This window comes from Colobus angolensis, unplaced genomic scaffold, assembly GCF_000951035.1.
Source record: "Colobus angolensis palliatus isolate OR3802 unplaced genomic scaffold, Cang.pa_1.0 Scaffold51, whole genome shotgun sequence".
Classification (NCBI taxonomy): Eukaryota; Metazoa; Chordata; class Mammalia; order Primates; family Cercopithecidae; genus Colobus; species Colobus angolensis.
The window spans coordinates 13,650,975-13,666,114 of record NW_012118599.1 but is presented as its reverse complement, the minus strand read 5'-3'; the positions used below and the strand labels follow the sequence as shown (position 1 = coordinate 13,666,114).

Genomic DNA, 15,140 nt, shown 5'->3' with positions numbered 1-15,140 from the left:
TAATCCCAGCACTCTGGGAGGCCGAGGCACATGGATCATCTGATGTCAGGAGTTTGAGACCAGCCTGGCCAACATGGTGAAACCCTGTCACTACTAAAAATACAAAAATTAGCTGGGCATGGTGGCAGGCACCTGAAATCTCAGCTACTCGGGAAGCTGAGGCAGAATTGCTGGAACCCAGGAAGCAGAGGTTGCAGTGAGCTGAGATCGTGCCATTGCACTCCAGGTTGGGCAACAACAGCACGACTCTATCTCAAAAAAAAAAAAAGAAAAAGAAAAAAGTTAAACAGTTACCATATGACTATATATTCCTAGTTATGTACCCTAGGGAACTGAAAACATATATTTACACAAAAACTTGCATATGAATGTTCATAGATTATTCATAATAGGCAAAATATGAAAATAGCCCAAATGTCCAACAATTGGTAGACAAAACATGGCACATCCATACAGTGGAATAATTAGCCATAAAATACAACAAAATAGTGATACATGGTATAACATGGATGAACTTTGACAACATTATGCTAAGTGAAAGAAGCTAGACACAAAAGAAATTTATTGTATGATTCCATTTATATTAAATGCTCAAAACAGGCAAATCCGTAGAGACAGAAAGGAGACTGGTGATTGCCAGTGGCTTAGGAGTAGGGGTAACTGGGAGTATCTGCTAATGGGTATGTGTTTTTTTAGAGGATGAAGGAAATGTTCTGGAATTAGTGGTGACAGCTGTACGACACTGAAGATATTAAAAATCACAGAACTATACACTTGAAAATGGTGAATCTGGCCAGGCACAGTGGCTCACGCCTCTAATCATATCATTTTGGGAGGCTAAGGTGGAAGGATCACTTGAGCCCAGGAGGTGGAGGCTGCCGTGTGCCATAATTGTGGCACTGAACTTCGGCCTGGACGAGAGAGTAAGACCCTGTCTCAAAAAAATAAAGGTGAATTTTATGTTATGTGAAATGCAAATATTAACTGTAATTCAATAAAAAAGATCTTAAATATTTCATCATTCATAATACATGTGAGTTCTCTTTCCCCTGTCTATATTTCCTTTACAATCGGCCACCATCGAAAAGTTGAGGAAGCCTACGGCTCTCAGGAACAGTCCTTTGAGCTTGGGTAGGGACACTTAGAATGGTCCAACATTTGACATACTATCGTAGGCTTTCCTAAAATACAGCCTCTAATAAAACTAGGCTGTCCCAAACCCCTGGTAACATAATTGTTTACCTTTATACCAAGAAGGTTGGGAGAGCACCAAATTCTGCATGTGGTGTGTGCCCAGGCTGACTTCAAGGGGTTTGTACTGTAGATGTGAAGTTCTTATGAGATTGTGCAAAACAGAAAGACATGTCAGCAGGGCCTATGCTGGTTCCATGTGTGTTAAATGTGTTCATGACAAGATCAAGCATGCTTTCCTTATCAAAGAGCAGAAAATCGTGAAAGTGTTGAAGAGTCAGAAAGCTAAATAAAAATGAAGCTTTTTGAATAATAATAATAGAAAAAAGAAGTCCAAAAGGAAAAACAGTATTCTAAAAAACGTTCCCTTTCCCTCACCTATCTCCCAGATCAGTGCAACTGAGACACCATTGGAGAACTGAGGTCTAAGCAGCAAAGCAGGGGATGGAGGTAGGGCTGTGAGTCATAGTTTGTATGAAAGCTTGTGACCAACATCTTTGTGAACAGAGGAATGTGACAGTTGATGAGAAACAGATCTTGGGCTGGAACAAAGGAAAGTGGTGGTGACAACGTGTTGGCAGCCCTGGCACCAGGTTGCTTTCCATTGCTTCATCCACCAGGTCATGCCTCAGGAATAAGTAATCCTTAACTAATATATCAGCAGCATGAGGCCCTGAGGTACTTTTTGCCGTTTATTGACTTCTTATTCCACTGATGGCTTTGCTTATATCATGAATAGTCCCGAAAGTTACTAAAACCAAAGATTATTTGGGCAGTAAACTAGACCTCCAGGACTCTAAAAGTGCCTGGATTTACAAATTAAAAACAAAACCAGCCAGGCATGGTGGCTCACGCCTGTAATCTGAGCACTCTGGGAGGCCGAGGTGGGCGGATCACTTGAGGTCAGAAGTTCATGACCAGCTTGGCCAACATGGTGAAACCCTGTCTCTACTAAAAATACAAAAATTAGCCAGGCATGGTGGCACACGTCTGTAATCCTAGCTACTCGGGTGGCTGAGGCAGGAGAATTGTTTGAACCTGGGAGGCAGAGGTTGCAGTGAGCCAAGATGGTACCACTGCTCTCCAGCCTAGGCGACAGAGTGAAATTCTGTCTCAGCCTCCCAAATAGCTGGGATTATAGGCATGTGCCACCACACCCAGCTAATTTTTGTATTTTCAGTAGAGACAGGGTTTCACCATGTTGGCCAGGCTGGTCTCGAACTCCTGACCTCAGGTGATCTGGCCCCCCTTGGCCTCCCAAAGTGCTGGGATTAGAGGCATGAGCCACCGCACCTAGCCCATTTTTAATTTTTTTTTAATTTATTTCTGAGACAGGGTCTTGTTCTGTTGTTCAGGCTGGAGTACAATGGTGCAATCACAGTTCACTGCAGCTTCAACCTCCAGGGTTCAAAACGATCCTCCCACCTCAGCCTCCTGAGTAGCTGGGACTACAGGCATGGACCACCATGCCGGGCTAATTTATATTTTGTAGAGACAGGGTCTCACTATGTTGCCTGGCTGGTCTTGAACTCCTGGGCTCAACTGATCTGCTGACCTCGGCCTCTCAAAGTGCTGGGATTATAGGTGTGAGCTACTATGCCCAGCCCCTATTGGGATTTTGTTTTTTATTTTTTCAAGATGGAGTCTTGCTCTGTCGCCCAGGCTGGAGTATAGTGGCGTGATCTTGGCTCACTGCAACCTCTGCCTCCCAGTTTCAAGCAGTTCTCTTGCCTCAGCCTCCTGAGTAGTTGGGATTACAGGTATGCGCCACCACACCTGGCTAATTTTTGTATTTTTAGCAGAGATGGGGTTTTACCATGTTGGCCAGGCTGGTCTCAAACTCTGGTCTCAAACTCCTGGTCTCAAAGCGTTCCACCCGCCTCAGCCTCCCAAAGTGCTGGGATTACAGGCATGAGCCACTGCCTGGTCCCCTACTGGCATTTTAAATGAGCAGAGAGTAAGGTGTTTCCTTGGTGTTTTGAAATGATGCTTGCCTGCTACTGTGCACCAGAGATTTCAGTGTGTGTGGGACAAGTACAAGACTGAGTTAAAAACTGATGGACAGCTGCCCTGAAGTCTGATATTGAAGAAGCAAACATATCCTTTGTGATTGTCCCCGCTTCATTGAGTCTCCTTTGCTTACTCATACCCCAATCCTCTAAGGACATACCCAATTTTACTTTGTCTTTGTATGGACCAATAAAAGAGGCTAGAACCAAGATAAGAGATGTTCTACTTAGGGGCACATTGGAGTCCAGGGCCCAGGAAGAATACGAACACCTGAACTCTATAGCTTTAATGTAAGTATCATGGCACAAAATGAGAGATGGGACTTCAGGAATAATTTATTCAATGCTAAATGAGGTGAGGAGTGGCAAGTCTAAAATACATACCCTCTTTGTACATTCTAATCTTGTTCATCCTCTGCAAGTACAACAATATACATATTCACTCACCCAACTCACCATTTCCTGGAAGCTAAAATGACAGGATCTTCTCTACAACTTATCCCCACTCCCAGCAGCCATACCCACCTTCTGGAAGTCATATCCTTCAGGTGATTGTCTACTGGCCACAAGGGCACCCATCATTTCTGTGGCCTCCGTGGTTTCTATCCCTGCCTTTCTGGGGGCAGAAATGTCTGCTGCGGTCCTTCATTTTGGAAATCTGAAGACTTTTGGAATTGCCCCTGAAAAGAAAGGAAGATAAGAGGGTGAGAGTCGTAACAATGTGATCAATAGTCATCCTTAGGAAGGTGGTTACAGGAAGGCTGGGTGGAAGCTTAGCAGGGGCAGAGTATCAGAGAGATGAAAGAAAATAATATCTTAATATGGTTGATTTTATCTCTGCTTTCTCCACATTCTCTACCTTTTGTTCTCCCCGTTATGTAACTCTGCCTCTGTTTTCACCCTCTTCATTCACTTCCCTTAAACATACTCATTTCCCTTATTTTCTACAAAATTCCTTTCTTGCCTGATCCTCCACAAATGGAACCAAAGTCTATAAATCTTTAAATCATTACATCTAGATTTGTTATCTTCTGTCCTTTTGCATGTGACAAATATTTTGTTATCTTTTGTGTACCTGTATCACTTTGTAAAACAGGTATCTTGAGTTATATCATTTAATGTCCAAGTACTTGTACAACATTAATGAATACGAACAACCAGGTCCACAGAGGTTGGGGAAAGAATGGGAAGAGGAAGAGAGGAAGGAGGAAATAATGGTAAGACATTCTCAAAGAAAGCATGTTGCCCAGCATTGATGGGAATAGGAGAATTTAGGAAGTCTTGAGGGAAAAGCAGCAGGACCTATTTGTAACGATGGAAAACAGACAAGAGGTGTGAAGGAAAACAGGGATGCACTGAGTAGGAGACACACGACTTAAAAAAAATAATTTTAATACGGAAAAGTATACAGAGGGGTAAAAAAAAAAAACTGGCCTATAATTCCACAGCACTGGATAACCCTTACTACATATTATTTTATACATATATATGTGTGCATGTGTACATATTTTGTTTATAAAACATTTATATTTTACATAAAATCGTTTTCACAGTCACAATGTTGAAACAAAATAGAAGATACAAAATAAAAAGTGATAGCATTCCTTTTCCCTCTCCCAAAGGCAACCTTTTTTGGTTACGATTTAGTTTTGATGAGATGACAAGAGGACGCTGGAGATCATAAAGTGCTGAATTACTTCTTCAACCAAATCAGAGGGGTCTGGGGTTTGACTGACTTCAACATGTTTATGAAGTCTGGCTGGGAGAAAAAGGGGGCCATCTGAAAACTGGATCCCTAAAACCTTTTTTTTTTTTTTTTGCTAATCATAAGGTCAATTTAACTCCTTCTCATCCTCAGTTTCTCTTCTAGGAGCTGCAGAAGCAGTGTTCCCATCATGGCCTGGCACCACTATTCCAGAATGCTGTTGAAGTGAGGGAACCACTGGCAACCTTGACATGCCTTACTGATAAAGTGCTTTGTATACAAAGACCCAGGACAGAAGCAAGAGGACAGTTGGCTTCTAGAGTGCTAAACACTCAGAAAATACAATAGGCAATTTATAGTTTTTACCGACTTATAATTTGCTAAGTATTCACAATTTGTTAATAAAAACAGCTACTATTACCACACTGATTCAATAAATTTTTATTGAGCACCTGCTATATGCCAGACAACTGTGCACTGTGAATACAATGATTAAAAAACAGTAAGCAAAAGCAGACTTCTTGCTTTGGGGAGTTTATGATGTACTTAAGGGGAGCATATATTAATCAAAGACACATAAATGTAAAATTATAACCATGTTAAGTGCTACAACATAAACATACATGTTGTATATGTATTCTTCTGAAAGTGTATATGGGTTGAGGGCAAATCAGAAGAGTTGTGATTTTTAGATGATTTTCATTATAAATTCAACTTCGTGGCTTATCAATGAGTATTGTATACATAACTTAGTTAAAAATTACATAAACATTATTGCAATTTTAAACTCTAAAGAAGAGATGGGCTCACAAAACTATTTCCATTTGTCCATGTTCTCACATAAATTGTTAATAAATAAAGACTTTGTTTAGGTTCTTATCCTAGATTTGGTATGTAAGCTTTGTTAAGGTGATAACCAAGGTTTAGGGATATATATTAATATATTAACAAAGCATATACACACACACACACACACACACATATATGAAACTACCTCACTTATTTCTGTTACAGGCTACATCCTCTCTGAACCCTCCTCCAACTTTTAAAATTACACTTCATGTTCCTATTGGATGTATGTGTCCTGTATGTCCAACTCCCCACCCCATTCTTCCTTCATCCCTGAACCTGGCAGACCGAAAAATGGACTATCTGCTGGCATGCTCTGCTACCAAAATATTAACTTTCTGACTTTTTTGAAAGATGAAGTGTCATGGGTGAAGAATACTTAACTATATTATTCAGCAATATTAGTAGACAGTATTATGTGCCCTGTGAATATAATACAGTTTGTAAAGCAGAACACCCCCATTTGCAAGGCCAAGGGGAATTTTTAGGGGGTTATTTGTACACCTTAGGTAAAATTAGGTATTTGCCTAAATTTAAATGTAATTACTGATCATCTGCTCTCACAATTGAGGATGTCTGATAAAAGTTGTTCCTGATGTTTGTAAAATTTAAAACATAGTTATATTACACCATAAGCTGCATTTAAATTCAGGGCCCATTTCTTCCATGTGCCTAAGTCTACTAAGTTGAAAGTTTATTCAGTACTGTGATGGTAGAGAACAACAACAAAAAAATATGCTCTATCTCCAGCTACTGGGTTAGAATTCTGTCCTTCCTTTCACCTGTCTTCTCTGGATAGGTTCCAAAGCTAGATCCCACTAACCAAAAGGAAGGAGGCAGCAACACTTCCTGCCCAGAATACAGATTCCTAAAAGTTCTCCCTCTGCTGGTTCAAGGAAGATATAAAGAATGCCACTCCCACAACTCTTTGAGTGAGCATTATTTTTGAAAAACCCGCAAACTGGTAGATGCCTTTGGTGTAAATCCTGAAGTTATCCAGAGAATACAAGAAGAGTTACTACCAAAGCTTAGGCTCAAAGTACTCCAGCCCTAACTACCTGAACTAGTTCTGCCCTTCCTACAATAAATTTTGCCTCTTTTCTCTTCTCACTCCTTTCAAGTGGCCCCCTCCTAACCTAGAGAGTAAGATTCCAATGCCCTCTGAGGGAGTATAAGGTTAGGATTGGGATCTCCTCCTGACTCTTTCCCTAAAACCACTGGTCCTGCCCTAAAGGGAAGTGGAACTAAGTACTAAGTGAACAGGACTGAAAATCAGCACAAATTGGCATTAAAAATTATGTTCCCTGAATTCCTATAGATAACCTGCTAGAACAGGGAGTAGTTCTCTGGGAAAACAAATCTCCCTGAAGCTCACTTGGGTTTAAACTCTTCTAAATGGCACCTTCTGAGTTAGTCTATGGTTTCCAAGCAAGAAAACTGCATGAACTCAGGCTTTGTCCTAAAAACCAGGGCTAGAAAGGTGACACGGGCAGGATACCCTGATCCTGTACATATTGGTGCTAGGATAAAGATAACGATCCTTATCTCAAAGGAAACAACACAAAACAACTCTGTGACACAGTAAGGTAAACTAACTTGTCTAAAATCACAGCAAGGTAAATGACTGAGGCATAGTCAAGGATCTAGCTCTCCCAAATCTGTGCCATTTCCCATAACATGATTAAGAGAGGCCAGAATGACTTCTAAATTGACATTAAGAAAAATTAAAAATCCTTCTCAAAGTTGACCTAGGGATTTTATAGCTCTGTACATAAGGAAACAGGAAAAAAAATGGGGGGACGGGAAATACAGATCAGTAATTTTGTATTATCTTTCAGGAACAGGTGGGTAAATAAGACTCTGAAGGCCGTGTTGAGTCAGGTTATAAACTGCTGACAACAGGGCTATCAAGAGGAAACTGGGACAGAGATAGAAAATCTGAGGACTGAGCTCCATAATTCCCAAGAGCAGGAACCTGATTGTCCTAGGGGAGCTCAGTTCCCAGAAGAACCTATGGAGAGTCAACACAAAGGTATATAAAAAGCTTCACAATAGGAAGATGCCAATACCAGACAACTGTTGCCTACTCACTACCCATCCAGGCTGTGCTGGGGCAGACTATATGTCCTAACATTGTGGCATGAAGTAGTTCTGACAAGTGAGGAAAGCATGGTTGGGGGTGTGGTAGACAATAAGGCAGCAGGGATTCACTGTTGTAGTTTTCCTTTGGAGTTCAAATGTGTGTGATTTCAAAACAAAAATCCAGAAGGAAACATGAGATTAATGCATTTATTCCAAGTAATTAACACATTAAAAATAAAGTTAAACTTGTCCAAGCCAACTCAAAAATTCTTTAATCTTTTTAACAAAATATACAACCCAAAACATCATACTATGGTGGAAATAAATTGGTGGTAGAGGAAAGGATACATATGGGTTTGTGGAACAGGGAATGAGTTCAATCTCAAGACAAGTTTCAGAGATCTTCTACCCCTTCACAACAGAAATGGCTGCTAAACAATTTCATACAAAGTGTTATTGGATCACAATACAATGAACAAAGGCCGTTTCAAAAATAAAAGTGATCTCTAAAGCATATCTGCTCCTGGCAATGAACCATGAATAAGCCTTACCGATTTGTCGTCTTCTAAAAGCCTGCCTGCCAGACATTCTTCCATGTTTATTTCCAAACAGGTTTGTGGGTTAGCAGGACAATGCATCTCAAGAAAGGTAATAGAGTAAGGGAAGTACAGGAGTTGACATGCCAATAAGGGGTATAAAGAGTAAACAAAGAGCTACTCACGGTGCATTTCAAACAATGTTAAGGCAGGCCCATCCAAATGAAAGCCTAAGAGATGAACAATTCTTCCAAGTTTTCCATTTCAGCAAGCTTTCTGGTGTTTTTCCCAGAGATGCATCAACTGCCCAGGAAATTGGGTAGGAATACAACACAGCAATTGGAGAGGTCAGTTGCCTCCATCCTACCCCACATTTCAGAAATGGCAGAGTCAAAGCCAAAATACAATCAAAGCACACTATGTGGTGAGCCAGTTAGACATTTGATTTTAATGACAAAGTGGGAGAAAATAAATTGGCCAAAAAAATTAACAGAAAATACATTTTTACAGATATATATATAGAAGTTGTTATCGATTTGTCTGGTGTTTTAAGGGGAAAGGGAAAAGGAAAGGAGGTAAATTTTTTAGCTTCCATTAATATTTACTGTAAGATGCTGACTGCATCTCTTAGTGTAGGTTCCAGATGAGATAGCAAACTAGTCCTGGATCATCTGGGCATCTGATTTCTAGAAGCCAATTTGATTCATTCACAAGTAGCTCTAGGTATTTATTCTTAGTTGTGAACACTGGATTCTGAATGGTCCTGGATGGCACCAACTGTAGCTTCCTGTTCAGGCATTTCCTGAGGGACCATATTGTCTTCAACTACCTGCTCCTTTGGAGGGGCTCTTGACACTGGAGCTTTAACCAAATTCAGAGGGTCGGCACTGTCATCATCTACTTGCAGAATTGCCACCTTTGTGATGGATGCCTTCGATACTTCTAGCTGTAATGGCCCCAACTCCAGGGAACTACACTTAGAAGGGTCACCTGGCTCAGAGAGTAGAGAACATAGTTTATCTTTTTGAACTCCAGAGGTCCGTGTGACAAAGTCAACAAGGTCTGGAAGGCAAGGAGATGGCCCAAGGCCTACAGAATTAATTGTTTTTAATTCCAGTCTGAGTGACTCTTGTTTGTCTAATTGGGAAGAATCTTGTACTTCCTCAGGCATCATTCCTCCTGCTAACAGGTCAAGGGCCTGGTGTGTTCCCTCTAGGCCCCCCAAGCCATGGTCAACATTTTCTTTAAGTCCAGTTTTCAAAATGTTAGGAGAAGGGATCCTAACACTCCTGGGATTAGATGAGTTTCGTTCACCCTCTGTCTCAAAGTCAAGCACCAAGGTTTTGGGAGAATCTAACGGAAACCCAGAAAAAGATGGGATTGGTTCAAAGTCAGTGGGAGTGGAGGAATTACACCCTACAGGTGATACAGAATTTTCTTCACACACTTTCTGAGACAAGGCAGTTGGGGATCTATGTGCTGGCCTTACCCGAGTACTGCAGAGATCAACAGGCATATCCCCCAGATTCCCCAGGGCAGTAAGTTCCTCTACCTTTAAGTCTGTAGCTTTAAAGTCTTCTAGGGCCTTGCTTTCTATTGTCACTGATAACTCTGGATGGACATCTTGTAGCTCCAGTGCTTCTGCTTTTGGTTTCTCTGGGCTCTCCCAGGTCTCTGGCCTCTTCTTGTTTTCATCCCAAACAGCCAACTCATACATCTTTTTAACTTGAAAGTCTTTTGATCTTTCTCTCTTGAGTTTGAGGCTTCTGTACCTAGAAGTTCTAGAAGCTGATTCCGGAGCTGAATTTCCTAGCCCCTCCTCACTAACAACTGAAACTCCTTGCTCTTGTGGACTACCTGCTAAACACACAGCTGATCTGGGTGGGGACTGAAGCAGCAACTCTGGGGCAGAAATTTTCACAGGTGTATCTTGTGGATTGAGTAAAGACCTAGCTTCTGATAAAAATGAGTCTAATTTTGCTTTTGTGAAAGAGCAAGCCTGTGGACTCAATTTAATCACTACTTTACTTGGAGTTTCACTTCCTGTCATCAACTTATTGGACTGTTCAGCCTCTCTGTCAATCATTAGCAAGTTGGGCTGTTTTACTTCTCCCTCCCACATGTATCTGTTCCCATGGTTCAAATTAGAATCTTCTATGCTGTGGGGTCCAATGCTGGTACTTGTTCCCTCATCAACTATCCCCTCAGACAGCTCTTTCACCCTTCCTTTTAGTTCAGTGTTTGTCTCTATCTCACTTCCTCTACAATCCTCAGATGTACGGAGTTCTTGGCTTTCCTTATCCTGGTTAACAGATTCTCTGAGGTGGATTTCTACCAACTTCTGAGATTCTTTGTGCTGTTTATCTAACAGCTGAGGTGGTGGTTCTACACCAGGTGGTCCTGGCTCTCCCAGGTCAAGCTCACTCTTTTTCTCTGGAGATATATCCCTACAAGTGTCACTCTGGAAGGAACTAGAGGTCCATATGGCCAACGTGTCTGTCTTTGGGGTAACTGTTTCATAAGGCCTGCTTTGGCACAACCTTGTCAGAGGCTGTAGGAAGCCATAGGTGCTGCCTGTGCTTTTTGGGTCTACATGTTCTACAACTGACCATTTCCCTAGGGCCACCAGAGTTTTTGCAACGGGCTTTTCAGAGTTGCTAACTATAGGAGCAGTGACCAAACCCTCATCTTGATGCAACTCCTCTTGGGATGCACTGCTGTTCAAAGGATAAGTAGAAGAGGTGTCTGAACTTTTGGTTCTAGAGAGGTTGTTATTTTCCCCATTGGCCAATGGACCACCACTTAGCTTAGTCTCAGAGGTACCCTTAGTCTCAGGGCCTCCCTTTCCACCACTACTATAGAATATGTCATACAGGTCCTTAGCATTGGCAGTGGCTAAGCATGAATTTCGCTTCTCTAATTTTTTGGCTTGTTCACTGAACACACTTGAGAGGGGTGGTGGAGGACGTACTAACACAGAGAACAGGGTCTGGTCTCGGTCACTCTCACTCACCCCAGGAGCGGTCTCATCAGAAGGAATGGCAGCTGGCTGTGCTGAGGCCATGATGGCTACAGGCAACACTGGGTTCAAAATGTTAGGACCCAGGAAGCCAGGGCTGAGAGTCTGAGATACAATTGGGTTTGATTTTACTGGAGCCAAGATAGCATTTGCTTGACCAGGAGATGGGGCAGCTGGATGAGGTATAATGGGGGGTGGTGGAGGCGGTGGAGGTGGGGGTGGTGGTGGTGGTAGTATTTGTTCAGGTAAATGAGATGGCTCATTCTTTTCAGCCAACACCACTTTTTCCTCTGGAGACCCTTTTAGAATCACCTCTTCCCCTCCAAATGCTTTGGAGATGATGTCTGGAGGTAAGAGGGGATCAGCTGAAGATTCTTTAACCACTGGCAGAGGTTTAGCAGTGGTTCCAGAGGACTTAATAGACAGAAAGGTGTTAAGAGGAGCTGGCTTGCTCATTGTGGCTGAACATGACTTGCGGAGTACCGTGGATGGGATAGGCAGGTTGGGTCGGATCTTAGTCTGTGTTGAAGTTGTCACAACAGGCATCCAAGGGCTGGTATGTGCAACAACAGTTTTCCCAGAGAGCTTGATTTTGATGGGCTTTGCCTTCCCAGCTTCAGCTTTGCCATCCTCTTTGTCCTTACTACTTTCTACAGTCTCTTCTTTAGAAATACTTGGGGTCACCACTGAACTTTTCTCCTCTTCTTTTTCTGGCTTCTTCCAGCTGAATTTCCCAAAAGAAGATGATGTTGGTGATTCCTTCTTTACCTCTTCTTTTAACTGGAGTTTGATGCCGGTGTTCCTTTTGTTTTCAGCTTTTTCAGGGGAGTTCCTACCCTCAGGGAGTTGGTCTTCTAATTTCTCAGAGACCTTGTCATCCTCCTTTACTTCTTTCACAGCCTTTGCCTTTTTTTCTTTCTTCTCCTCCTTTGGTTTCTCACTAAGTTTGCGCTTTAGCTCACTCTGCCGTCGCCGTTCTGTCTCTAGGACCACAGCCAAGCCAGCTTGGCGGTCCAGATTCCGCCGCTCCTCATATAATGGGTTTTCATCCACATATTTCTGCGAAGAAAAAAGATAAAGGCTCAAAAACTGGTGAAAACACAAGAGAAAAAAATCTTGGCCCTGCCACTGTTAGAATTCATTCAGTAGAAATCCCCAGAATAATCTTTCTCAAGGACATACGGGATGCTATCTGCTGAGCATCTCCCACCAGGATTGAGGAGAACTTAAGAGGTTATATGGAATTTGAAGTATCAGTGGCTTTTTCTGGCTCGGAAGCCATTTGACAAAGTCAAAATAATTACTTCAGAAAAGTTGGAAACTCCACAGCCTACTACAAAGACCAACCTTGTATTTCTCATTGTGTTGGTGACCCTTCACATGTTGCTCCCCAGAAATTGGATCCCCCAAAAATTCCTCACAGAGCTGGCAATAAAATCCACTGATGGGAACCAGAAATTCAGAGCCTGGAAGAAGTAGAAGAAAGTCAAGGAAATAAGTCGATTCCACCCAGAATGTCAGCAACCAATGGAAATCCCACCACCCCTTTGCAGTAAAATAGTTAACAGTATAGAGGGCCTTACCCACTGTGAAGTCAGAAGCAGTATTTAGATGAATCCCAATGGCACAGTCTTTCCAACCTAAGGCTTGAACTACAGTTCTCTAATTCTTCTACCTCTTGGGAACATTAACTGGTTAATTTAGGAGTTTCCTGTGCCAGATTAATTCCTGTTGCTGAGTCTCCTCAAACCCTAACTAGCACTAAGCATCTCAGGAGATATAAAAACTATACTCCCAAATAGTCCATTACCATTTTATGAGGATCTCTCATGTTGGTATTAATTACTGAGGAATCTCTCTTCCGTAGATCTCAAGAATACAGCAGCAGCACCAGCTACTTGTGAAGGTAAGAAATTGAAAAGTTTATGGGCCGGGCATGGTGGCTCATGCCTGTAATCCCAGCACTTTGGGAGGCAGAGGTGGGCGGATCACGAGGTCAGGAGATTGAGACCATCCTGGCTAACACAGTGAAACCCCGTCTCTACTAAAAATACAAAAAATACAAGACATGGTGGCAGGTGCCTGTAGTCCCAGCTATTCAGGAGGCTGAGGCAGAAGAATGGGGTGAATCTGGGAGGCGGGGCTTGCAGTGAGCAGAGATTACACCACTGCACTCCAGCCTGGGCAACAGAGCGAGACTCCATCTCAGAAAAAAAAAAAAGAAAGAAATTGAAAAGTTTAAAGACAAAGGAAGGTTCTGCTTCTCCATTTACCGCTTAGTAACAACGACTCAAAATATTGTATAGTTCTTAGTTGAAAAGGCAGTTAAATTACTGCATCTCCTATCCTTTTTAACCTGGATTCCAAATAAGTAAGATTTTGGGCCCATAAGCCAATGACAAAGACAGTTCTATTTTAAGTGACATGTCTATGTTTAACATCTGTTAGTAGTAGATTTTTGGTCATGTGGGTAGAGATCATGGTCTTATAGATCTCTTTATAGTTTCAGGACCTAGTACACTGTTTTGTACACAGAAGGCATTCTTATGGCTTTGTTAAAAGGAATGGCTGTCTCATGCTATGCTGCTTCCTAGCACGTTAGCTCAGGACACCTCTTCCTCAACTGAATGTAAGGAAACCACAAAGGAGGCAAAGAGGAAACATACCTTTTGCAGGAACAGTTATCTTGTCAGTGCGCTTTATGGCATCTTGCTTGGCCTCACTCTGGGTCTTTGAAGCCCAAGGTCTGTTGTAGGGATCCAGTGTCTATTTGTAAGAGGCAGAGGTGCTCACACAACAGCACTAAAAGCTCAATGACCCAATTTTCTCTTTTTTTCCCCCATAATAAGATGAGGGGACCAGAAGCCCCCAGCTACCCACCCCCACCCCCTCTGCCAACTGTTTAAATGGAAATCACCTGTGGAAAAGGTAAACACATGTTAGACCAAGTACCAGAGAAAGGTAAAATGAAACAAAAAAATCAGGTACTCAAGGAATCAAAAGAGGCAGAAACCTCACTTACACTTGTCATGGTGTTTAGTTACAGCCAAGTCCCCTGGACTGAGCCCTGGGGATGGTGTCTCCTTTGTTGGTGTCTCTTGGCTCTTCAGATTGGGGCTCCTGCCCGTATGAGAATGTTTCCTTTTCCAGCTTTGCAATGCAGATAGGGGTATAGAAGTTTGAAGAGAGTGAGGGTGGGAGTGAAAATAACAGAAAATAGGATACCTACCTGTGTGTGCTTCTTATTGTGCATATGAGTGAAGAAGTCAAACATGGTCCCACAGATGGTGTTGCAGTCTTTGCACCAGTGATTGCCGGCATCATAATACTCATAAGCAGCGGTGGGCTGATCCAACTGCTTAGTGGCTGACTGGGGGCTTTCCACCGGCTTGGGGCTCTTAGTACGAAACTTCTCATTGTTTACTTTTGATTCCTAGAGGGCAAAAACTGTACTTACAAGGAATTCAAGGCAATCTAGACTTGTCTTCTCTTTGAAATAGTAAGTAGCCATAATAATAGAAATAGGGCCATATGACCCTATTTCCAATGTTTAAAGCTGCACAAGGCCGGGCGCGGTGGCTCAAGCCTGTAATCCCAGCACTTTGGGAGGCCGAAATGGGCGGATCATGAGGTCAGGAGATCGAGACCATCCTGGCTAACACGGTGAAACCCCGTTTCTACTAAAAAATACAAAAAACTAGCCAGGCGAGGTGGCGGGCGCCTGTAGTCCCAGCTACTTGGGAGGCTGA

General features: G+C 42.4%; 1 protein-coding gene and 1 pseudogene across 2 annotated transcripts in view; one reads left to right on the top strand and one right to left on the bottom strand.

Moving 5' to 3' along the window:
• Positions 1-1,146: 1,146 nt before the first annotated feature.
• On the top strand, positions 1,147-1,484 carry LOC105524915 (annotated as a pseudogene).
• A 6,545-nt stretch (positions 1,485-8,029) lies between these two features.
• ZNF318 (zinc finger protein 318) overlaps positions 8,030-15,140 on the bottom strand; it is a 41,154-nt gene continuing 34,043 nt past the window's right edge. For both annotated transcript variants that reach the window (XM_011960384.1, XM_011960383.1), the window contains 4 exons: positions 14,621-14,824; positions 14,058-14,157; positions 12,739-12,857; positions 8,030-12,450 (listed from right to left, as the gene is read on the bottom strand). In XM_011960384.1, coding sequence (XP_011815774.1) covers positions 9,106-12,450; positions 12,739-12,857; positions 14,058-14,157; positions 14,621-14,824 — 3,768 coding nt within the window. In that variant the 3' untranslated portion in view covers positions 8,030-9,105. The remainder of the gene's footprint in view (positions 12,451-12,738; positions 12,858-14,057; positions 14,158-14,620; positions 14,825-15,140) is intronic.